Source organism: Vigna umbellata, chromosome 5 (assembly GCF_029865625.1).
Source record: "Vigna umbellata cultivar VRB3 chromosome 5, Vumbellata_1.0, whole genome shotgun sequence".
Classification (NCBI taxonomy): Eukaryota; Viridiplantae; Streptophyta; class Magnoliopsida; order Fabales; family Fabaceae; genus Vigna; species Vigna umbellata.
Genome location: NC_142169.1, coordinates 14,938,594 through 14,964,968, shown reverse-complemented (window position 1 = coordinate 14,964,968; position 26,375 = coordinate 14,938,594). Strand labels below are relative to the sequence as shown.

Sequence of the window (26,375 nt, the reverse complement as noted above, 5' to 3'; positions counted from 1 at the left end):
GACCACGAGACCACAAATGAGAACGCTATGAGCGGTGACCACGAACTATGAACGGATGAAACACGACGACGAACAACGACGATGAACGACTACGACGAACGACGATTAGACGGAGCGCGAAAGGGAGGAAATGAAACGTGACCATGAACGCAAACTGGAGTGAAGCACAATGAGAATGAAGAGAAACCCTAATAACATAATCAAATACTAAACTCAAAACAAAATCTTTCTTTTTTCGTTTCTACCTATTTTAAACTCTCCAAATTGTGGAAAAATCGCGATTTTATACATTTTCACGAAGTTCGCTTGCGAGCCCACCAAGTTTACTAAAAAAAATGAGTTTACTACCGAGTGAACTCGACAACCATGACTAGGAACGCAAACGCGTCTGAGTTAACCAATTAACTCACGAGTTTGATAACCATGTTTGCAGCATTACACTTCTGCATTTCAGCCTTCTTTAGCATAGCGTGACTAATGCATCATTATCCCCTTCTCAGTTTCAGCAAACTCTATGCCAAGGAAGTAGTTTAGTTTTCCTAAATCACTTATTTTAAGCTCACTCAGCATGTGCAGTTTGAAATTCTGAATCGACACTTCATTGCTTCCAATAACCAACATATAATCTACATATAGACACTATTAGTCTTTCAACTCTCCCCTCTCTTTGACTGTTCTGCACATAGACACCATGTTCTGAAACACACCTCTCAAAACCAATGTTGTCCATGAATTGATCAATCCTTTGATTTCAGGCTCTAGGGGCCTGTTTTAGCCCATACAAGGCTTTCTTCAACCTGTATACCATTCTCTATTGCACCTCAACTTCGAACCCAAGGGGCTACACTACTTAGACGTTTTCTTCTAGCCTTTCATTTAGAAAGCTATCTTCACATCCAATTGATGTAATGACCAATCAAGCTGATTTGCCAAAGCCACTACAAGTCTCATTGTTTCCATCCTAGCCACATGTGCATACACCTCACCATAGTTTATTCCAGCCTTTTGTAGAAATCCCTTTGCAACCAGTCTGGCCTTATATATAACAATATCTCCTTGTGGATTTATTTTAGCTTTGTAAACCCACTTCAGATCTATTGACCTTTTATCTACATGTAGCTTAGCTAGTTCCTAAGTTTGATTTTTCTCAATGGAACCTATCTCCTCTTGCATTGCATTCAGTCACTTATCATCTGAAGCAACTTGCTCAAAAGTAACAGGTTCAACTTCATCTATAAGTGCATAATGGACAAGAATACCTTCTGAAGTTACTACAGCCTCATAGAACAGATCATAGTCCTTCATATGTGATGGTAGCTGTGATGTTCTAAAGGATATTCTCAGGTTTCCTCCTTATCAGTAGACTTTTCTTTAACTGGATCAGATTTATCTCTCAAAATTTCGTCCTCCAACTAAAGAGTTACAATTTTTCTCTACATAGACTTCCAATCCTAAACTTTATCCTCATCAATTATCACATCTCTGCTTATAGCTACATGTCTAGTTTCTTAATTGTACAACTTATACCAATTAGTTGCATGATAACAAATTAAAATTCGTGGTACTTCCTTATCATCCAATTTTCTTCTCAACTGATCTGACACATGTTTGAAGTAAATCGAGCCAAAAACTTTCAAAGGCTCTACATTTGGCTTAATGGTACTTTAGGCTTCCTCTAGAGTAACATTCTTCAACCTTTTAGTAGGTGTTCTATTCGAAACGACATTTTGAAAAATAAACTAACATCGTTTAATGATAGTGTTAAGGTTTTACAAAAAGAAGTTAGCAACCTGGAAGGGAAGATATATATTTTCAAAAAAGAAAATGAAAAACTCATTTCGAAAAATGGAAAGCTTGTGAAAAATACAATCATTGTTAGAGATGTTAAACATATCGAAATTCTCAAACATGAAAATGAACGTTTGAGGGAAATGAATGTCTAGGACTTATAGTCAAAGGATGTAAGAATTCGTCTAACAAACACGGCTTAGGTTTCAATGGCAATAACACTCATAGTACATCATGTTGGAACAATCGGTACCGTTATAGAATTTTGCACAGCGGAATAACTTATAAAGCGGAAAGCGTGTTCAGTCAAACTCTTAATAAGATGGTCAGTTTTATAAATTTAATTTACTTAGAGACAAATTTCCAAACAGTTGATGTGTATAAAACAGTAAAGAGTATAGAGAGCAAGAAAATTCAACACAGAATTTTTATCCTGGTTCGATTCAAAAGAATCTACGTCCAGTTGTTAATCACTATAAAAAGTGATTAACGTTTTCACTAAAAATAGTTTCACAAGTTTACAATAGAGTGAATGAAACAGAAAACAGATAAAACCTTCCTTCGAACGAACGAACCGGAAGAACAGAAACTTTGCCAACTTGAAGAGAACCGCTCCGACCTTTGACCCACAAAGCGCGAGCTTCTCCTTTTCACAAGACCAGGCAATGTAATGAACAAGCTTTTGGAACTTCCTCAGATCACACTGTATTCTCAAAAGCTTTTTGTTCAACTGTTGTTTTCTAATTTCACCAAAACAAAATATATAGCCAAGTACACTGAATGCCAAAGGTCAACTCCCAACTGCCATGAATAATCGATTATTGTAAGTGATAATCGATTATTCAAGTCCGTTACAGGGTTTTCAAAAAGTGATAATCGATTATATGAAGTGATAATCGATTATTCCTGTATGACTCTGTGATAATCGATTATTGCTATTCTATAATCGATTATTGAAGATAAAAATGCAAGCTTACAAGGTTTACAAGAATTTCCTACTACATTTAATTTCTACAAATTGCTTTTAACTAATTTTAATATCTTCTTCAACTAAACATCTTGTAGCATCATCAAAACAAATTTCTTCAAGATTTACCAATACTCCTTATTGGTAACAATCTCCCCCTTTTTGATGATGATCAAAAATTCAATTTTAAAAGCAAGTTTGGCTTACCTGCAAAACATATAAGCTAACAAACAGCAACAAGGTTAGCAATACCTGTAATAATTTATACTTTTACCTTTGTATTATTCTTCTCCCCCTTTTTGATCAGAAGCAAAAAGATCGAATGGTAAAGGCTCCCCCTAAATATGATCTCCCCCTCAATTAATCAAAGGATGCATATAATCAAGAGATCATTTTATTTATGAAAAGAAAGGTACATTATAAGAAGACACATAACAGACTGAATTTTAACATAGATGAAATGGCAAGTAAACAACAAAACAGTCTAACAGAGAACCTATATCTAAAACTCAGGACTAGGAGATCTCGCGGGAGGTTGAATGTTGAGATGATTCTCGATGTTAGATAGGCGAACATCAAGATCAAGAAATTGATCAACCATGTGCTCATCAACAGATCGTTGCCAATCATAAATCGCCTCAAAGTGAGTCTTTTGTGCAAGACTCATATCCTCCAATTGTTTAGATAACCTTGCAAAATGTTCTTCCATAGAAATTGAGGAAGAGGAGGGTATGTTGGATGGTCCAGCATCAGACGGAGCAGCGGCACTTACGGGGTCAGCCATATTGGTGTCCATGTCATCATCTTCATCTACATCAGGATGATAATCATCTTTGTGAATAAGGACCCTGCCTCTAGTAATGAATCCCATCTGACGAAAGGTAGTATCGCCAATTTCCGAGCCAACAACTTGAGTGGCTTGGACAAGTTCTCCTTCAATATTGACCCCTTTGTACTCCAAGATTCTAGAAATAAGAAGAGCATAAGGAAGGTGATAAGAATGGGATTTCTTAGCTTTTACCATAGTGTCAGCAATGAGAGCAGGCCAATCGATGTGGATGTGATTCAGGATCCCATACAGAAGAAGTAGATCCTGTTCAGAACATTGAGCATGATTGGTTGCTCTAGGACATAGGATCCAGACAAGTAAGTAGTGAATCATCCTTTCTTCAACCTTGAAACCTCCAACAAGCAATTGCCTTCGATTAGTCTGTTGTTCAGGGTGACGTAGGAAGGATTGGAAGGTCGATAATCGATCGAAATCTTGGAGTCCGAGATGAACTTTAACAGCATCATCCCAGATGGGTAGTTGGGCAACGTTGGTCCACACATCATCATCTAAAATTATAGGGACACACCCTTGACTTTGGTGGAAATAATCCCATCTCGATATCGCAAGTTGAAGTAGAACACTCTGATGAGATCGGGATAAATGCAACCGTTTTGCTCCACCAGATTTGACAGTCCTTGATCATTAAACAGCGCTGGAAATTGAAATCCATAGAAACGGAAAAAATCAAGGCGAATATACTTTACTGCCATGATTCGTCTCTCTTGCCAGGAAGAAACATAGTCCGCATGTCTTTCTTGATCTGAAATCCATCCATCAATCGTTGCCGGACGTGGTTGAGAGGAAGAGGATGCTCCAACAGCTCTGCGGCGATGTCTCCTTGAATCTGCCATGGAGAAAGGTTGAGGGAGTGATAGTTTGAGAGAGTGAGTAAAATTGGAGGGATTTGAAGCTCAAGATTTTGATTTCAGTAGTTTCTAGGTGCAAAAAGATGGCTAACAATCGATTATAGAGGCCTATTTATAAGAAGAAGGAAAGAACTAGCCGTTTATGACCGTTTTGAGCCGTTATGGAGTCTCCAACGGCTTTATTTTTGAAACTGGTAGCGTGATAATCGATTATCGTAAGTGATAATCGATTATCTGCTCGTTTGTCACTTTCCAGAAATTGTACGATAATCGATTATGTATGAAGATAATCGATTATTTGCTCATGATTTTCCAGGTATGAGTTTGAAAATTCATAATCGATTATGGAGTAAGATAATCGATTATCTTAGTGTAGAGGATGTATCCCAGGTTTGTAATAATCGATTATGACCTGATGATAATCGATTATGAACGCTGATCTTACAAAAATTTGCAAAGAACCATAAATGTGGAGTCTAAGACATGTCTAATACCCCTAACTCTCTTCTAAGCTCATAGAATCTATCTTTAGGCAGGGCTTTAGTAAAGATATCAGCTAATTGATGTATCGTGTCAATGTATTCAATTTGGCAATCTCCCTTTTGAATGTGATCTCTCAAGAAATGATGTCTAATTTCAATGTGCTTAGTTCTTGAGTGCATTATGGGGTTCTTAGTTAGGTTGATAGCACTAGTATTATCACATTTCAAAGGAATGTGATCAAGGAAGATATCAAAATCCTCCAGTTGCTGTTTCATCCATAAGATTTGGGCACAACAATTGCCAGCAGCAATGTATTCAGCTTCAGTAGTAGATAAAGCTACACAAGCCTGTTTCTTTGAATGCCAAGACACTAAAGAACAACCCAGAAAATGACAAGTGCCACTAGTACTTTTCCTATCAATTTTACAGCCACCATAGTCTGCATCAGAATAACCTATTAAACTAAGTGAAGCATCAGATGGATACCAGAGTCCAAAAGAAGTGGTTCCTTTAAGGTATTTCAAAATCCTTTTGACAGCAATTAGATGAGATTCTTTAGGATTAGCTTGGTACCTAGCACACACACATACACTTTGCATAATGTCTGGTCTACTAGCAGTTAGATACAGTAAGGATCCTATCATTCCTCTAAACATGGTTTCATTTACCCCTTCACCAGATTCATCCTTATCTAAATAGCAAGACGTTGCCATAGGTGTGTTGGCTTCTCTACAAGTATCCATACCAAACTTCTTAAGTACTTCTCTACAATATTTAGTTTGAGAGACAAAAGTCCCCCCATCTATTTGCTTTATTTGCAGCCCTAAGAAGAAGGTAAGCTCACCCATCATAGACATCTCAAATTCACCTTGCATTATTTGTGCAAATCCTTCACATAATGAATTATTTGTAGACCCAAAAATAATGTCATCTACGTATACTTGAACAATCAAGATATGTTTTCCTACTTTCTTAATAAATAGGGTGGAATCAACCTTTCCTCTAGAGAAATCATTTTCAATCAAGAAGGTACTAAGTCTTTCATACCAAGATCTAGGTGCCTGTTTAAGACCATACAAGGCCTTTTTTAACTTATAAACATGATTAGGATATTTAAAATCCTCAAAACCAGGAGGTTGACTTACATATACCTCTTCTTTAATAAAACCATTCAAAAATGCGCTTTTCACATCCATTTGGTACAATTTAAACTTCATCAAAGAGGCATAAGCAAGTAATAATCTAATTGCTTCTAACCTGGCTACTGGAGCGTAAGTTTCATCATAGTCGATACCTTCCTCTTGACAGTAGCCCTTTGCAACTAACCTGGCTTTGTTCTTTGTGATGTTTCCATCTTCATCAAGCTTGTTTCTAAACACCCACTTTGTTCCAATGACTTGAAAATCATCTTGTCTAGGAATGAGTTGCCAAACATCATTCCTTTCAAATTGATTAAGTTCTTCTTGCATAGCAACGCACCATTTATCATCTTGAAGAGCTTCCTTTATGTTCTTAGGTTCTACCTGAGACACAAAAGCTACTGTTAAGCATAAATTATTAAGATTGTGTCTAGGAGTTACCCCTTTTAATATATCTCCGATGATGTTGTCCAGAGAAAGTCCTCTTGGTTGTTGATAGCTTTTAGGATCAACTACTTGATGTTCATTTTGAGTTTCTGGTGGATAGTTTTCATTTAGATACATCTCTTCAAGAGCTTCCCTCAAATAATCCTCATCACCTGCAATTGATTTATTTGACTCAAGAGGGTTCACCTCAAGGTCCACAATTTCATCAAAGACAACATGCATTGATTCTTCAATTGTCAAGGTTCTTCTATTAAACACCCTATATGCTTTGCTAGTTAAAGAATATCCTAAGAAGATTGCCTCATCGGATTTAGCATCAAATTTGCCTAAATTATCTTTACCATTATTCAAAACAAAACATTTACATCCAAAGATTTTCAAGTGAGATACATTTGGTTTTCTACCGTTAAACAGTTCATAGGGAGTTAGCTTAAGAATAGGCCTAATTAGCATTCTGTTCAACACGTAACAAGCAGTACTAACTGCATCAGCCCAAAAGTATTTTGGCACATTTGATTCATTTAAAAGAGTCCTAGCTAGTTCTTCTAATGACCTATTTTTCCTTTCAACAACACCATTTTGTTGGGGAGTTCTTGGAGCAGAGAAATTATGAGCAATTCCATGTTTTTCACAAAACTTTTCAAAAGATTCATTTTCAAACTCACCACCGTGATCACTTCTCAAGGTTTTGATTTTCAATTCCTTTTCATTTTGAACACGTTTTGCAAACGATTTGAATGCTTTAAAAGCTTCATTTTTAAGGGTTAAGAAGAATGTCCAAGTAAATCTAGTGTAATCATCAACAATCACAAGAGCATAGTAGTTTCCACCAAAACTTTTAATTCTAGATGGACCAAACAAGTCCATATGCAGAAGTTCTAAAGGTTTTGATGTTGAAATCATAGTTTTAGATGAGAATGAGGATTTGGTTTGCTTTCCCTATTGACATGCAGAGCAAAGTTTATTTTTCTCAAATTTTAAATTTGGCAAACCAATCACAAGATTTTTTGAAATCAATTTATTCAAATGTTGCATATGTATATGTGCAGCTCTTTTATGCCATAGCCAAGGGTTTTCCTCTTTAGCAACTAAACATGTTATATTATGACTAGATGCATTTTCAATATCAATCAAGTAAATGTTATTATGCCTAACACCTTGCAAAGCAATTTCAGTAGAATCTTTAAAATATACGGTGCATCTATCACGTTCAAAAGTTACCTTGAGACCCTTGTCACATAATTGACTTATGCTTAGGAGATTATGTTTGAGACCTTCAACACATAATACATCCTTTATAGTCAATGTGTTTCCTCCTCCAATGTCTCCATTTCCAATGATTCTACCTTTGTTGTTATCTCCATAAGTCACAAAGCCTTGCTTTTTCTTCTCAAAAGAAATAAACTTTTTCTTGTCACCGGTCATGTGTCTTGAACAACCACTGTCAAGATACCACAATGACTTCTTTGACTTAATAAGTTCCTACAAAACAAATTTGAGCAAGACTTTAGGTCCCCAATCTTATTATGGGTCCTTGGGGTTAGTTTATGCCAACATACATCATTTTACAGTTTTAACCCATGCATATTTACCATTTGGAACACCAAAATGTTTGATGCTGCATTTGTTTGAGGTGTGACCAAGTTTCATGCAGTAAAAACAACAAGCCTTATACACGTTATTTTTCACAAAAGTCCCTTTTTCTACCCAAACTCTACGGGTTCTTATCACTTTAGATTTTTTGTGTAGATGTGTGTTTCCACTTCTTGCATTGCTTTTCTCAAAGTTTGTTTTGGCATATGATTTAGACTTAGTTGCCTTTGCAAGTAAGTGCTCAAGAATGTCAATATCAAATAGATGACTTTTACATGATAGACATTCAATAGGATGTACAATAGTATCAGATTCAGATAATTTAGTTTCCAAATTACTAACTTTGTTTCTTAAAACAACTTCGTCATCTAGAACTTTTTCATATCTCAATTTCAATTCATTATGCTCTTTCTTTAGCTTTTTATGAGCAACATCAAGTTTTTCAGATTCATTTAACAAATCAAGAAATGCCTTTTGTAAGTCAAACTCATTACTTGACTCTAAGCTAGAATCACTTACTTGGCTTCCTGCATCTTCTAGGTCTGCCATTAAGCACAAATTTGCTTCTTCATCTGATTCGCTTGAGCTTGAAGAACTAGAAGCATTCTCTTCCCAAGCTATGTAAGCTTTCTTCTTCTTTGGAAACTTTCTTTCTTTCTTTTCTTCACTTTTCTTATTTTTAGGACAGTCAGTCTTCACATGACCTCTTTCTCCACATCCATAACATTTAATGCTTGAAGAAGATCCATGATTTTCTTTCCTTTCTTCACGGTATTTGTCTTTTCCCTTTGCTTTCATAAATTTTGCAAACTTCTTAATCATAAGACTCATGTTTTCTTCATCATCATCGGAGTCATCATCTTCAATCCTTTTAGAGTTCTTTCCTTTGGAGATCTCGGACTTGAAGGCTAGTGTCTTTCTTTTGCCTTGATCTTCTTCAGCCGTCAATCTTCTGAAGTCAAGTTCATGCTCACGGAGTTTCCCAAACAAGATTGGCATAGACATTTGAGTAAGATTTTGAGACTCAGAGATGGCAGTCACTTTTGGTTGCCAAGACCTGTCCAATGATTTCAAGATTTTTACATTTAATTCATCAGTATCAAAAGTCTTACCCAACCCTGTCAAGTGGTTCACTATGTGAATGAATCGCTTTTGGACATCAGAAATTGTTTCTCCAGGTTGCATTCTGAACATCTCATACTCCTGAATGAGAGTGTTCTTCCTTGCACGTTTCACGTCCTCTGTTCCTTCATGTGTGACTCTGAGAACCTCCCACATTTCTTGTGCTGTCTTACAAACTGAAATTCTATAAAACTCATCAAGTACAACAGCAGATGAAATAATGTTGCGAGCCTTAATATCAAATTGAGCTCTTCTATTTTCCTCTGGAGTCCAGTTAAAGTATGGTTTTTCTACTTCTACACCATCAATAGTTCTTTTTGGAATATAGGGACCATTTAGTACAGCTTCCCAGATGCCTCTGTCAACAGACCCCATAAAAATTTCCATTCTGACTTTCCAGAATGCATAGTTATCACCAGTAAAGAGTGGTGGTCTGTTGATGGAAGCACCCTCGGCATATACTTGAGTTTGATGACCGGCCATTTTCGAAAAGATTTGAAAAAATATCAAAGCAAGCTCTGATACCAATTGTTGGAACAATCGGTACCGTTATAGAATTTTGCACAGCGGAATAACTTATAAAGCGGAAAGCGTGTTCAGTCAAACTCTTAATAAGATGGTCAGTTTTATAAATTTAATTTACTTAGAGACAAATTTCCAAACAGTTGATGTGTATAAAACAGTAAAGAGTATAGAGAGCAAGAAAATTCAACACAGAATTTTTATCCTGGTTCGATTCAAAAGAATCTACGTCCAGTTGTTAATCACTATAAAAAGTGATTAACGTTTTCACTAAAAATAGTTTCACAAGTTTACAATAGAGTGAATGAAACAGAAAACAGATAAAACCTTCCTTCGAACGAACGAACCGGAAGAACAGAAACTTTGCCAACTTGAAGAGAACCGCTCCGACCTTTGACCCACAAAGCGCGAGCTTCTCCTTTTCACAAGACCAGGCAATGTAATGAACAAGCTTTTGGAACTTCCTCAGATCACACTGTATTCTCAAAAGCTTTTTGTTCAACTGTTGTTTTCTAATTTCACCAAAACAAAATATATAGCCAAGTACACTGAATGCCAAAGGTCAACTCCCAACTGCCATGAATAATCGATTATTGTAAGTGATAATCGATTATTCAAGTCCGTTACAGGGTTTTCAAAAAGTGATAATCGATTATATGAAGTGATAATCGATTATTCCTGTATGACTCTGTGATAATCGATTATTGCTATTCTATAATCGATTATTGAAGATAAAAATGCAAGCTTACAAGGTTTACAAGAATTTCCTACTACATTTAATTTCTACAAATTGCTTTTAACTAATTTTAATATCTTCTTCAACTAAACATCTTGTAGCATCATCAAAACAAATTTCTTCAAGATTTACCAATACTCCTTATTGGTAACACATCAAAGTCAAAACTGATTGTTATGTTCAAAATATTGTTTGTGTTGTAAATTTTGAAGAGAATTAAAATATTTGGTCTTTAGCTCAATTGAGTTAAACTGTTTATGCGTTTTGTCTAGGGTTGAGACAAGAAGTGGTTAAAACTCTTAGACCAAAAGTGGTTAAAATACTTGGACCAAAAGTGGTTAAAATACTTGAACTAGAAGTGGTTAGAATACTTGTAAACCAGGAGTGGTTGAACTCGGACTAGTCGTGTTGACTAGGTGAACCAAAAGTGGTAAGAATACTCGTTGTAAACCTGGAGAGGTAAAACTCATGTAATCTTGTTAAAAGATTAATAGTTCTTAAGGGAGAATTGAACGTAGTTTAGGTCGAGTGAACTAGTATAAAATTTGTGCTTTACTACTTTACTCTTTGAAACGTTTTCCATTTACGCATTCTACAAAAATCATTGTATAAACATCTCATACAAATTATATCTTTTATAAATCATTAAAGGCTGCTTTGCGAAAGGTTTTCAAAAACACTATTCACCCCACTCTAGTATTTTTCTATAATTTCATTAACAAGATTTTTTGACTCCATTATTGTAGTGACCTTTGGTTGCCAATACCTGTTCAAGGATTTCAAAATTTTTATATTAAGTTTGTCAATATAAAAAAATTTACCTAACTTAGAGAGATGATTTACAATGTGGGTGAATCGCTTATGCAATTTGTAGATGGTTTTTGGAACATCTCATATTCTTCAATTAATGAGTTCTTCCTAGCACACTTCACATCATTTGTTCCTTCATGGGTTACCCTTAAAATTTATAACATTTCCTAAGCACTCGAATGGACAATATATACTATAAAACTCATCAAGGGTTAAGACAGATGAAATTATATTTCTAACCTTAACATCATATTGAGTCCTTCTATTTTTATTTGTAATCTAGTGTGAAACAAAATGACCATTTATAATAGCATCCAAATGCCTCTATCAACAGTTACTAAAAATATTTGTATTCTTACTTTTTAGAAATGATAATTTTCCACAACAAACAAATGAGGTCTGTTAATTGAAGCCCCTCAACAAATATTTGATTTTGTGCAAATATTTTCAAAAAATTTAAATGACTATTAAAGCAAACTCTGATACCAATTGTTAGAATCATACTATGGAATAATTGCGTTTAGAAAAAATCAAGAGAGGGTAAATTAGTTTCTAAAATAAAACTGTGTTTTTTATTTTTATTTTTTCCTTTTAATAAACTGAATTTACAACTAAAATTGATTCCTTTTAAATAATAACAAGAAAAATAAAAAGCACAGGAAAGAGAGATTTGCTCAAATAAATTTATATTAGTTTGGATCAAAAGGAACCTACGTCTAGTTGTTAATGTTAATGTCTCTATAGTGGGACTACTCATTCACTAAAATAAACCATAACTTATAATCACGGAGATGAGATTTTAAGTTTAGAAAACACCTCTCTTAAAGACACAACAAAATAAACCATAACTTGTAATCACGGAGATGAGATTTTAAGTTTACGAAACATTTCTCTTAAAGATACAAGAGATAAACAACATCTCCCTTGAATCACACATGAAACACCTCCTTTGAGTCCCGCAAAAAGATGAAGACACCTTTCTTGAATTACACAATAAATAAAGAACCATTTTCCTCAAATTTACACAAAATGAACACCTCCTTTGAATCACACAGAAAATAACAACTTCTCCTAATAATAACAACAACACCAATCATACAAGAACTCACTTGGTAAAATTTATCACTTTGTCATACTAGATTTTTCAAAGCCTTTCCAATTAATTATTATTAAAGGCCTTTATGAAAAATAAAATTTTCTCTAGATGCCCCTGTTTGAGTTGTGTCTTTTTACTTTAACCTACTAATTTAAATAAAATATACAAATTACTTAAAATAATTTAATTGTACTTCTTTTGATTTATCTTTATACTATATTAACGTAAATATATTAATAATCGGTATATTTTTGTCTATGTATGTTTTATCTTAAATTAATATTTTCTCAAATATTTTATATTTATATGGAAAAGTTTTAAGAAATTTTAAATATGTAATTAAGTTACTTGTTTATTTTATGAAAAATATTTTCTTTCGTATTTAAAATTTAATTTAATTTCACAAATTTTAAAATTTTTATTATATTATCTTGTAAACAAATTAAAAAAAGATAAATTTTACTATATTAAAGTATAAAAAAGTGATTGTTATTTGTTAAATATAAAAGAACAGTAGATGTTTAAACGGGTGTAAATACATTTCACTGAAAATATGAAAGACATGCTTATTTTAAAATTAGAAAAGAAAATGACAGTGAGATTGGGCTGCCCAAGTAGGTGTAATGTTTTCCAATTTTTTTTCATAAAAAATATAAATTTATTGTAGAGGTATTTAAGCCGAAACAAAATATACCGTTAAAAATACAACATTGATTTGTGAAAACACATAAGGCCTCACCCACAAGCTGACGCGCAGCAGAGAAGAGCACATACAGTACTGTCTCACATCCAGAAGACTCTTCCTCCTCCGTCAGTAAGCACCATTTCTCTTGCCATATACTTGTGTTGATTTTCCCCTCTGTTACCAAATATGAAAATAATAATCTTAGTCTTAATTTATCATTAATGCATAATATTATTATTATTATTATTATTATTATAAATACCAGAGTGTATATTCAGCTTCCAGATTCAGACTTTCATTTCTGCAGTCATTCGTTCACTGCTAAACAGTTCTCCAATTAATCATAGTATCCGATTCGCCTTTTCTAATAACCTGCTACCATGGCGGCCGTCGGAGCCTGTCCCTTTCCTACTGTGCTCTTCAGCCCTCTGTCAGTTGGAAAACTGAACTCCAACCAGATCTCGATTGTGACTCCCCGCCTCGCCGTGTCAGCAGACCAGATTCTAGTATCTACAGGGGAAAGCCTCAGTGCGGTGGAGAAAAAGAAAGAGAAGAAAGTTCTAGAAGAGAAGGAGAAGCGACGGATAAACGGTTGGAACGAATATTTGGAACAATCGAAGGAATTGATCAAACCAGACGGTGGACCGCCGCGGTGGTTTTCGCCGTTGGAGTGCGCTTCCCATTTGGACAATTCTCCTCTTCTGCTCTTTTTGCCAGGTCAGTACTTTTCTCTCTCTTAAATATTTTACTATTTTCCTTTTTAGTATTTTTTTCTCTTGCATTTGAATTGTTTTTACTTGCCTGTTTGGTTTAATTAGATGTGTTTTGCTTTTTGCCCCCTCACCTTTTAGTTGCGCCCCACTTTTGCTTTGCAAGTTTGCTTTTTTAAATGGCACATTTGTCACACAATCGCACATTTTGTCACGCATGTGTGATACCATCACCGTGTTTCTATCTATGTGATTTTATAATTTAGGAAAATGTAATTGGTAGAAATATTATTTGTTGCAGAATATTATTTCTTACATATGTTATATCCAAGCAATGCACGGCCGGGATTTTAAAATTAATAAAATTTATTTAATTCATGAAAATGTTATATTACATCAATTAAAATAAAATAAAATAAATGCTACAAGATAAAACATATTTTTTCGTGGAAATATAAATTATCTATTCTTTTAACACTGGAATAAACTCTGTCCAGTTAGAAAAAGACAATTTTGTGTGAATAAATATATTACTATTCTTCCATATAATTTTTTAACAAGCTAAGAATAACATTATGTTTTTTGTTTTTATTGAATTGAAATCGGATCATTAATTAACAGATGAAACAGTTCGAATTGGATTGAATGTCTGTTGATCCCTGATCTATTATTAACAACATTATATTGATATTTTTCAATTTTTTATAAGTTTTTTATTATAATTATTTATTATTTTTAATTATATAGATTTATAATTTCATCGTTTTAAATATTAAAATGTTATATTGAATGATTTAAAATTTTAATTTACTTTTTCTAAATTATATATTTTATATTTTAATTTTTAACTGTTATTTATAATAATATTTAAGTAATTAGATGAATGTTTTATTTTTTTATTGTAAAAAACTAAATTGAGTCAATTTATTTTTATTGTATTATAACAAATATATAAACTAAATTATAAAAAAAATCAATTTACTAATCTATCAATTATATATCAACTTGTAGAACGTGCTGATTCAGGTATAAAAATTTTGTTTTACTAAATTTTTAGCTCAACCTGTGTGCAATTAGTACAAGGATCAGGTTATAAAATTTTTATTTTACTAAATTTTTAGGTCAACCTGTGCACAATTTATATAAGCAGGATAGTTTTCATAAAAATGTATTTAAGTTGACATAGATGATTGGGTATGTATATCTCATATACATTTTTTGAACACAGAGGAAAAGGAGGATGCTCTGACAGAAAATATAATGATTAATTATGACAGTTTACTTTTTATATTTTGTAAAGATAATTGCTCACTTTAAAAATTTGAATAAAAATTATATATTTCAAAAGAAAAGGTAAAAAAATTAAAAAATATTAATTTTCTTTAAAAATATTGTGTCACTAGTATGTCACCTTCGGAAAACACGACACAGATAGCACCTCCTATTACTTTTCTAGATTTTCCTTTTACGGAACTGTCCTATAACACTTCTGGTAACACCATTCCTAAAGCATATTTATGGACTCTGAATTTTGGTAACCTCAACTTTACCATTTCAAAACACCACCACGGCCCACGAGCTCCAGTATCTGTTCCCGACCTCAGTGGCTTCCAAACACCATCACAAGTTTCACCACCCTAACTGGAATAATTCCCTTCCAAGTTTCAGTTACTGGAACAACACAATCTTTCATGGAAGACAATGTTTTAAATAAAAATTAAAGGGGTAAAACTGGAATTACACAAAAAAATTTTATAGACAGTGTAATGACCTCCTTGCAATTTGTGATAAGGTTTTACTTTTCTGACTAGCTGCTACTATTCCACTGGTTCATATTAAATAAAGGTAACATGATCTGATCAAGACTTCGAAGGACTGGACAAAAATAAATATAGCCTCGAAAGGTGTACATGAAGGGATGTAAGACTAAATCACATGTTCACTCTTCCTGAATTAAGTTAAAGGCTAATTAACTCCTTTTGATTAATTTTATGATGATTGAAAAACTTTACTACTTAGTAGGTTGAGTTATTGCATTTTAAAATACAAAAGATTTATATATTTTACAAAATTTTAAATTAGAAATGATAATTTCAAATGTCAAATGTACTATAAATAATTTTTATAATAAATAAATACCCAAAAAATTAAAGATTACATGAGAGAACACTATATAATTTAAATTAAAAGAACATATCAACCCCTGTGACAGTATAGGTGGAGCTCATTTATATTTGAAAAAGTATAAAATCCTGTTTAATTTTAAAATCGTGTTTTAAAATTCAACTTAAGAATTTTTTAAATTTATTTAAATGTTTTGAAAAATTGTCTTCAAGGTACAAATACATTACTCTTTAGCTCTTTTTATCTTACTAAAAATGACCAAGTTAAGGCCTAAATTTCATGAGGTGGACCTAAGTAAGTGACGGACTCCTTGACATTAGGATGAAAGAAAATAAAATATGATGAAAAATACTTGTGAAGATGCAACATGTGATCTGGTTTCTTTATTTATTTCTGATTTGGTGTAAACTGCTTCTCTTGCTGCTTTTATCTCTACCTAATTGCAAATCATGTAGTCTTTTTGTATGCTCCAATAGTTTATTTTGACTATTTCTTTTTAATTGAAAGTCTTGTGGTCAACGAAATTAAAATTTACTGCTGTAACATGATTTCTTTCAGTTATACTGTTTACAACTTTTCTTTTCAAATAGCAAGGGAGGATTAACCTTGACATTTGAAATGTAGTTTACACTTCTCATTTATCTTAATTATATAAATTGTTTTAACCTTAAATTATTCATATTTCTTTCACTTTGTTCTCTAACAAAAGAAAAAAAAAGAGAATTGAATTTGCATAGTATAAAAAGTTTGGATTAGCTCTTGTAATAAAAATATAAGGGTGTAATTTTTCTATATTTTTATAAAATTACTGTTAATAATTTATGAACATAATTTGCAGCTATTTAGTAAGTTTTAGTTGTTTCTGGAAAATTGTCATCGAACTATCTATTTTATATTTAAAAATATTACTAAAATCACAGACATTCTTTATATTCAACTTCTAATATACAACTTTAAAAAATTAGTTTATTTTTTTGTAGTATGTAACTTATTTTCAATTTTCAATCTATGCTTCTACATCTAATTGAGATCTTATTTTCCTTGATCTTTTGTTCTAGTCCTTCTCTCATGGTTTCTTTTATTTTCACTTCAAGTCTTTGTGGGTGTAATACTGTGTTAGAATTTATGTCATCCATAGTAGAGATTATGATAGTAAGCTATTAAGCTCTCAAACACCATTTTGAATCATTCCAATAAAGTTTATTGGACCTATCAAGTTCTCCGTGCATGCATGTGTTACAAAAGCTAATGCTTAATATTATAAGTTATTTAGTGATTGCACTATGCTTCAAAAGAAATAATGTGTTTTATGTTTTAATTTTTATCTATCAAACATCTAATAATTTATAGTTATAGTTCTTATTTTTCGGATTTAGAAGTGTCATGATATTTTTTTTACAGAATTATTTGATATATTTTATTATTTAATATATATATATATATATATATATATATATATATATATATATATATATATATATATATATATATATATAATGAGATATACTATTATGCACACTTTATGTCTATATTTTTAAATTATAATGTCCATGCGTTCATGTCATGATTTCATACAAGGTTACTCATAAACTTGTGTAAAGCATTCCAATTTTTTCAGGGATTGATGGGGTGGGACTTGGACTTATTTCACATCATCAGAAGCTGGGAAGGTTTGTGTTCATTTAATGTTAAGGCCTAATTGCACACACCAAATTGTTATTTTAGGAATGCACTTTTTAAGTGATAAGATGAATTTGAAGGAAAAGGTTATTAATTGATATGTGAGAAATACTCTTTTCGTTTCTTTTTCTTCAACGAAGGATTTTTGATATATGGTGCTTGCATATTCCGGTCGCGGATCGAACATCATTTACAGGTACACTTTTTTCCTCTGTACCTCATTATACTATTCCGTGCTCAAATTGAACTCTCTGGCTCTAACCATAAGTTTTTTCTGCTGTTTCTGTCTTACTTTCGGAAGATGCTTGAGAGTATGTTGGTTGTGTTGAAAATATGTTTCTTCTTACGTTTTTAGAAATAATGATGTATTATAATTTATGTTATGTATACTTCCCTCTTGCAGACATTGTGAAAATAGTCGAGAGAACAGTTAAGTCAGAATATCAACAGTCACCTAACAGACCCATATATCTTGTTGGAGAATCTTTAGGAGCATGCGTTGCGCTGGCTGTTGCAGCTCTTAATCCTGATATTGATCTTGTACTAATTTTGGCAAACCCAGGTAGCTTTAATTAACGTAGATAAGGTTTATTCTCTTGGATTTTATTTTTCAGCACCATAAACATGAGTTCAAGAAAGATTTTAACTTTAGAGAATCTCTAGTAGCCGCTATGAACTACTAATTCAAAGTTGTATAAGTACTAAAGATGGACAAAACTTGATCTCACCTTCCCCACCCAATTTGGCAGCTACTTCATTCAGCAGGTCAAACTTGCAACTTCTAACACCATTATTGGAAGCTTTACCTGATCCACTCTCCCCTGGCCTGCCTAACATTCTCAGAACGATGGCAGGTTTGTCTATCTTGTTATGAAGGCTGTGCTTTTTTTCTTTCTTTATGCACTATTTTTCAATGATTAATGTCTTGAAATACTTGCGTCGTTCCGCAACCCAACAAAATCTGTGTATCCTTATTTTAAGAAAATAAATCTTATTTTGTGCAGCTTCTAAGAAAACTTTTGAGAAATACGCTATTTTTTTCCCTCTGATAAAAGCTACCCTAAACATGGACTACATGTAAGACAATGCACTATATATAAGATAATAAATGCTATAAGAAAAAGAAACTACTCTTGAAACAAAACCTGATGCTGGGAACCTATGAAAGATTCCATTTGTAGGTTGTTTATATTATCAGGCAGTTATCTAAGTCTCAGCAGTGAGTAATTTTTGCTTAGTCAGTTATAGGTCTCTGCTTTCTTCAATGGTTCAAATCGTAAACATAATTCCATTCAATGTTTTTATCCTCGAATTTTTCAATGAGAAATATCCATGCGTTTCGTGTCATATACGTATAATTTCGTATTCTTTCCATGTATCTTTTGTAGCATATGTGCTCCCTTGTTTTATGTCCGACTCGGTGGATCTATTACATTTTCGTCTTTGACCATATAAATGTTTCAAGTCTTTGAATCTTTGTCATTTCCCCCCTTCTACCCCTTTCATGATTTGATATTTAATTGGTGCCTAGTAAAACGGGATTTTCTCATTTTTGTTGCTTATGCTTATATTCCCTGAATTTTCCTGAATCATAGTTCATTAGATAATTAAAATATTAAATCATCAGGTACTTGCATCAATTTCATAAGGTAAGTTTTCTAGTTATTGATCCTTACATACTGAAAATATCTATTATAATTCATGGATCAAGGATATACTACCTTTCTTTTACCAAAGAAAGTGATGCCATTTTCCATTTATGTCATCAACATTTCTGGTAACATTAGGTGAATCTCTGAGGAGGATGTTGGATAATGTGGTCCAAGGGCTTCCTCTACAAAATACGACTAAAGAGCTAGTGAAGGATTTAACCACTTTCTCATTATCTTTGCCTGTAAGGTTCATTTGGTTTCGTTCAAAAATAGAGTTTTATTTTTGGTGCTTTTTGTTTATGCTTTGAATAAGTAAGCACTATGAGAAAAAAAGGACAAATTGGCAATGCATGAGGCATATTCTAGAAGAAATATGAAATGAAAATTGGATAGCTTATTTTGTTTCTTTCTTGCAAAAAAACTTCTTAAAAGTGGAATATGCTGGACTTTTGAAGGGCGTGGATTGACATGACTGAATTTTCTTTACTTTAGCTTCTTGCCGTTAAGGTTGGTTTTTGAGCTTTCTCATCATTTACCTTTAATATTGAAAATCTTTTATTGATTAATTCTCAGGTTCTTGCTGTCATATTACCAAAAGAAACACTTGAGTGGAAACTACAGATGCTTAAGTCAGCTTCTGCTTACGCCCAATCACGCCTTTATGCTATCAAGGCTCAGACTTTGATTCTTTGCAGGTTCATTCTCTTTGCCATTGTGCATACTTTGACTGTGAAAACATGGACTAATAAGTGTTTCATTAATTTGGTTAAAAAAAGTGTTTCATTAACTTTTCAAATCCCACTGGAGGTGAATTACATCACACAGTTAGACTCAATGTAGGGAATCTGTAAAGGGAAGAATCTCATAATCTATAAACCAGATCCTGATCAGTTGCTATGGGTAAACTTAGAGAACAAATGAAAGATAAAAGCTTAAATGGTCAAAATAAATGTTTTTATCTGAAAACAAAATTAAATTATTATGAACATTAAATTATCATGAACCTAGTGGGATTTCCCATTACTAATAGCAATTCTTTCTATCTAATTTGTGTTCTTGTTGAATTGAATAATGAATTTCCTGAGCGGATGGTAACTGTATGAAGTGAATTGAATTTTAATAATTAATCTCACTGAATTTCCTGACTGAATTGAATAATTAATCTCACTGAATATCTGATGCACCTAGCATATTTTCAAGTGTATGAAGTGAAACTTACTTTGTGACTTGCCCTTCTAGTGGAAATGATCAGTTACTACCTAGTCATCAGGAAGGGGAAAGATTACTCAATTTACTGCCTAAATCTAAATGCGAGCTTCGTAAATTTGATGACAGTGGCCATTTCCTATTCCTGGTATGGATTTCTCCGTTTATACATTTCTTCAAGCCTGTGTGCTTGTCTTTGCATTCAGGCATGCATCAGGATTCTTTACATCTGGTGGGAGAAAAACGATATTAAACCCTAATATTTAACTGTGTCCACCACTGCTATCAGGAAGGTAGCGTTGACCTGGTAACGATAATCAAGGGCACTTCATACTACCGCCGTGGCAAGCATCATGACTATGCATCAGATTTTATACCGCCAACACCTGATGAAGCCAGAAAAATAATAGAATCGAACAGGTAAAAACAAGAGGATTAATTTGAGCATACAAACCATCAATTAAGAACCACAAGAGACTTGGTAGTATATATTGTAAAGATAGTAGATTGAAAGGAGAGATCAGCCGTGATCCGTTGCTAGATAAGTAGATATCAATAACTATATATGTGTATCTATCTGGCAATTTAGCTTTTCTCGGTTTGATTGTCTGATTGTAGTGTAACCAAACTAGTTATAACCTTGACACGTTTCACTTTTAATGTTTCCAGTTTGTTTAACCTTGTCGCAAGTGCTGTAATGCTCTCAACCTTGGAGGACGGGACGATTGTAAAAGGCCTTGCTGGAATTCCCTTAGAGGGGCCTGTTTTGTTTGTTGGGTACCACATGCTCCTCGGATTAGAAAAAATTCCCCTGGTTTCTCGAATTTTTTTGGAAAGAAATATACTTATACGTGGGATAGCTCATCCCATGATGTTTATGAGATCTAATACTGGAAAAATGCCAGAGATATCTTCTTATGACAACTTCAGAATTATGGGTGCTGTCCCTGTAGCACCAGCTAACTTCTTCAAGCTTTTTTCTTCTAAAGCCCATATGCTATTATATCCTGGAGGGATGCGCGAGGCGCTTCATAGGAAGGTAAAGCCTTTTATCTTTCACATGGAACTAGGATTTACTCGTTTGACTACTTCTAAGGTCTTTAACTTGTTTATACCATTTGGGACATGAATGCAAAATGCTAGGCCATATATTTTTAAAGGTGCATATGAAACTTGCACGAATTATCAGATGTCACTATATTCATTTAAGTAAAAAAAGAGAAAAGGGAAATTGAATGAAGTCTAGTGGATTGTTGACATGCTGGAAAAGTATTTGTGTTCCATATACGCCAGGTTATTTCCACGTAAGCAAAAACACATACTTCCAAGTCTTACTTTCCCTATATCATCATAAAATTACTCCACTAGTTTTACTGTGAGGTGATATATAGTACTCTTCTAAGAGTTTTTATTCAAATGCTTGGCATTCATTTTCCCAATGTTGTATGACAAGTGCGTTGTTCTGAGGTTGAACAGTGATGAAGTATAAGAAGTTGGGCTATCTTTCAAGGTTCAAACAAATAAGGCATTAAAAATGAAAGGATATGCGAATTTTATCATTCTCATGTCTGTTCCCATTTGGAAACAATTTTATGTGAGAAATAATCTCTTTTTCAAGAGGCCTGCCAGGAAGCTGCTAAAGGGGTGAAAATGTGATATATTTTGGTTTGGATATATTTGTTAGGAATCTAAGTGTGAATATAAGTCTCATTTATATATATATATATATATATATATATAAAAGGAAGATGGCCCATAAATTTATTGTTTTAATGTTTTAGGTTAAAAATAGTATCAATTCTTTATATAATAAGCTCATGTCTCATTGTTATTGTCTCTTTTTGGTAAGTCCACTTCAAAGGACCCATCAATATATATATATATATATATATATATATATATATAAAAGGAAGATGACCCATAAACTTATTGTCTTAAGGTTTTAGGTTAAAAGTAGTATCAATTCTTTATATAGTAAGCTCCTGTCTCCTTGTTATTGTCTCTTTTTGGTGAAGTCCACTTCAAAGGACCCATCAATATTTTAGGCTCGCTTTATCTGTGTTAATGCTTAGAAATATACCGACTTGTTTAAAGTCTCCAGCATTGTAATAATTCTCAGGGTGAAGAATACAAGTTATTCTGGCCTGAACAATCTGAGTTTGTCAGGATGGCGGCAAGATTTGGAGCCAAAATTGTACCATTTGGAGCAGTTGGAGAAGATGACCTTGGCCAAGTAAGTGTTGGTCTTTTTCTGAACCAATCCTTTTCCTTTACGAAGTGCTTAAAACTGCTTGCATCAGTGAAATCGTGATCTACTGTTTTTCAGGAAAACAAAATTCTACTGAACTTCTCATATCTACAAACTTCTCTCTGTAAAATTTAGGATTTAATCTTGGTTCACTCTGAGTGAAATGTGTTCTTTTCACTGTCATCCAAGTCTTACCATATCGCTAATGAATTTTAAGTTTGCAAGTAGTTATTAGCATATACATCTCATGTTAATACCACTTCGCTAAAGGTTAGCTACGGACTAAAGTAACATAACACTATTATTCTTATGCATGAATGTGGATATGCCTTGGACCTGGAATTACCATAACACATCATGTCACATTGGCCTTTACAGGTAGTATTTGATTATGATGACTTGGTGAAGATTCCGTACTTTAGGACTGAAATAGAAAGTCTCACAAGTGAGGTTACGCAATTGAGGTATCTTGTTTGTTGTGTGTTTTACCATGTTAAACACTGATACATACATCCTCGTTGTCCTTTCCATCTGCTGTATATGTATACACATACGTCATTATATTAATATATCCCTTACAAATTGGAAATCTAGGGGTGATGTTGGTGGTGAGGTGGCAAATCAGCAAGTGCATATGCCGTTGATTTTGCCTAAAGTTCCAGGGCGGTTCTACTATTATTTTGGAAAACCATTTGAAACGAAAGGTAGGCCTAGTTCATATTTACATCTCGGAATGTCCATGACATGCTTTTTACCTTCTTTAATTAATGAGATATTATTTGACAGGGAGGAAACAAGAACTCAGAGATAAGGAGAAAGCTCATGAGTTTTATTTACAAGTGAAATCCGAGGTAGAGAGATGTATTGCTTATTTGAAGTTGAAAAGAGAAAGCGATCCCTATAGAAGTATAGGACCTCGGCTGTTATACCAAGTTACTCATGGTTTTGAATCTGAAGTTCCAACATTTGAAATTTGATTGTCCTGCACCCATAAAAAGGTAATTTTATAATTGGTTTAGACAGGGCATTGCATTCCTTGGGTTGGAAGCAAACTTTGGATACTGCCAGTAGTTTCAGTAATTGTTTACTGGCCATAAGGCACAATTCTCGGAGAAACATTGTAGTAGTACATTTTTTTCAAAGTTTAAATCAATAAGTGATAATTGCTAATAGCTAGTGATTGGGAAAGGATAACAACTAGTCAAGTTTTATTTAAAAGGCATTTTTCTTTTGTTTGTGTTGGCTACTGGCAATTGGGTTGAACAACAAAAAGCTCAACAGTCTTCATGGAAGTATGGACAAAAAGTGAGCAACGAAGAGTAAACAAAACTGGATGGAGCTCAGGTTCAAGAAGTCTTCAAGCCGATTTGCAACAGTTTCTTTCCTGAATCTCCATGACTTTCTTCCTGCAACCCCATAAGATTTATTTTCCATTGTCTCTGAATTGTAGAATTTGAAAATCATTTCTTATTAGAAAAATAGTTTTTAAGTATACAATTCAAAAGTCAAAAGTAACTTCTGGATCCAGAAGACCAAAGAATTTTTTTTTCTCAAAAGCTTGATTTTTAATTACATAATCTGAATGTCATTTGGCTTTTTGGATTCCACTATTTGAAATTCATTTTTCATTTCTAGATTGTGCAATCCAAATTTTTTTAAAGAGAAAAAAATTGACTTTCAGATTGTATAATGAACAAAGGGCAAAATGGACAAAAATTTATGGGTTGTAGGAAGAAAGATATGGTTGCATGTTTTCCACTTACACTTTTCCTTCCCATAATTTTTACTTATATCCTACTATATTTTTAAAAAACCATTTGAGCTTTTGTCAAAGTAACTTAGATTATCTATTCTAGAAACCTTTCAATTGTGTTTGTATGGATGAAGTTAGTAATGGGAGTAAGAAGAAAAAGGTCTCCTCTCGGTCTTGGTTGTGAGGAGAATTATGGGCCATTGGTTTGTAACAATTGACTTTCTTCTTACACCTCAAACTTTATATATATATAATATTAGAAAGGTAATGTAACGAATTTTAAAATTTTATTAATAAATCCAATAAATTTAGAAACTTATCGAATTTTAAAATCTAATTTAGAAAATTCATCGAATTTTGAATTTTGATTTAGTCATTGAATTTAAATTTGATTAATTTATCTTTTGAATTTTGAAATTTAATTACACGTTCTTTTGGATTTCAAAATTTAAGTTGAATTTGTTTTTAAATTTGTCTTGGTTGTTTTGTTTTATGAATTTCTTGATTTTAATTAGAAGTATTGGCCACATTTTTGACATGGAGAGATCACTAAAGACTTGTGGCACAATTGAAAAAAAATCTAATAACTAAAGTTTTCACTATAGTGAATGTCTTTAAACTCATTTATTTTCTTACTTTGATCAATAAATGTTATATTTATGAAGCAAGTGAAAGAAAGTAGACATAAGGGGGAAATGACCACTAAAGCAATAAAAGTGATACATAAGGGCGAAAGGATCACTAAAGCAATAAAAGTGATATTAAGGGCACTTTAAGAAGTTGTATCATAACCTATAAACTTTCTTATAAGTGGAATATTCATTCACAACTCTGATTTATTAAAGTGTTTTTGATGTGGAAGGTCACATAATGATTGTACATAATAACAATGTGGAAGGTCACATATAAAGAATGATTATACATAATAACTTAGGTGTTTTTGTTGATGAAAGCTAGGGTTCTCAATTAATTTTTGTTGATCCAAGTTGTAGAAGACCATCAGCGCCTAAATCAAGCCTATCTTAAAAGGAAACAATGAAGTGAAATTGAAGATTCAAAGAAAGGTGTTTAATATTAATTGACCACATAATAGTCATTTAAAACTTTATGAAAACTTTTGTTTAATATTGATTAACAATGGAATTCAAGAACATGTTGTTACTAAACACACACGTTTTACTCGATTGAAATAACCAAATAATTGATTAAAATTATGATTGATTACTTAATTATTTTCGTGAAGCAAGTTGTGTAAAACATTATCAATTTATTTTATCAAAGATTGATCAAGATTATAGATTAATTGATTATTCATTCAATAACATTTAAGTTTGTCACGTGATTCACCTTATTAAATTTCTTAATACAAAGATGAAGAAATTACAAATTGATAAAAACTAGAATAACACTGCAAAAGAAATTTTATACTTTTTCACTCATAAGAGCTACATCTAGTTTAGCCAAACCAGCTTGAGCTTGGCTAACAACCATATCAAGAAATTACAAAAGTTCTTTACATACAAATTTTGGAAAAACCTATAAGAAGAAACATACCTAACAACAAGACACACTTTTGCAGACAACGAATCACACCAAATACACGAAACAACACACAAAACACATGATTAACAAAGCCTGGAGGATTAACTCTCCCTAGCTAATTAATAGATCTTTATCTAAGATCAAGATGGAGACAATCATAGCTCCACAACTCCTTGAACCAGTACACATTAATTCAACACCTCAGACTTTCTCTTGAAAAGTGTTTGATTATTTTGTAAAAAGCTTTTACAGAATAGGATTTACTTTTCAAATAGAAAAAAAGTTTTAAATATATATCCTATGCTAACTGACGTATTATGTCGATTAAAAATAACAATCAATTGGTTGATTTCACTTAACATAGTGAAATAAAC

At 32.8% G+C, this 26,375-nt stretch overlaps 1 protein-coding gene across 8 annotated transcripts; it reads left to right on the top strand.

Moving 5' to 3' along the window:
* The first annotated feature begins 13,094 nt into the window (after window positions 1-13,094).
* On the top strand, window positions 13,095-24,313 carry LOC148197794 (phytyl ester synthase 2, chloroplastic-like). 8 transcript variants are annotated; one of them, XM_088116319.1, is made up of 16 exons: window positions 13,103-13,215; window positions 13,378-13,803; window positions 17,539-17,590; window positions 17,741-17,796; window positions 18,004-18,162; window positions 18,350-18,454; window positions 19,388-19,494; window positions 19,826-19,947; window positions 20,492-20,606; window positions 20,748-20,878; window positions 21,128-21,497; window positions 22,578-22,691; window positions 23,085-23,170; window positions 23,301-23,410; window positions 23,493-23,704; window positions 23,980-24,313. In XM_088116319.1, exons 2-15 carry the CDS (start codon window positions 13,467-13,469, stop codon window positions 23,681-23,683), a joined length of 2,055 nt encoding a protein of 684 aa, XP_087972445.1. In that variant the 5' UTR covers window positions 13,103-13,215; window positions 13,378-13,466; the 3' UTR covers window positions 23,684-23,704; window positions 23,980-24,313. The 8 variants fall into 8 exon arrangements, with proteins under 8 accessions (XP_087972440.1, XP_087972443.1, XP_087972439.1 ...); XM_088116314.1 differs by lacking the exon at window positions 23,980-24,313 and having other exon boundaries at window positions 13,095-13,215; window positions 13,394-13,803; window positions 23,493-23,938; XM_088116317.1 differs by lacking the exon at window positions 23,980-24,313 and having other exon boundaries at window positions 13,097-13,215; window positions 13,416-13,803; window positions 23,493-23,938.
* The last annotated feature ends 2,062 nt before the right edge of the window (window positions 24,314-26,375 follow it).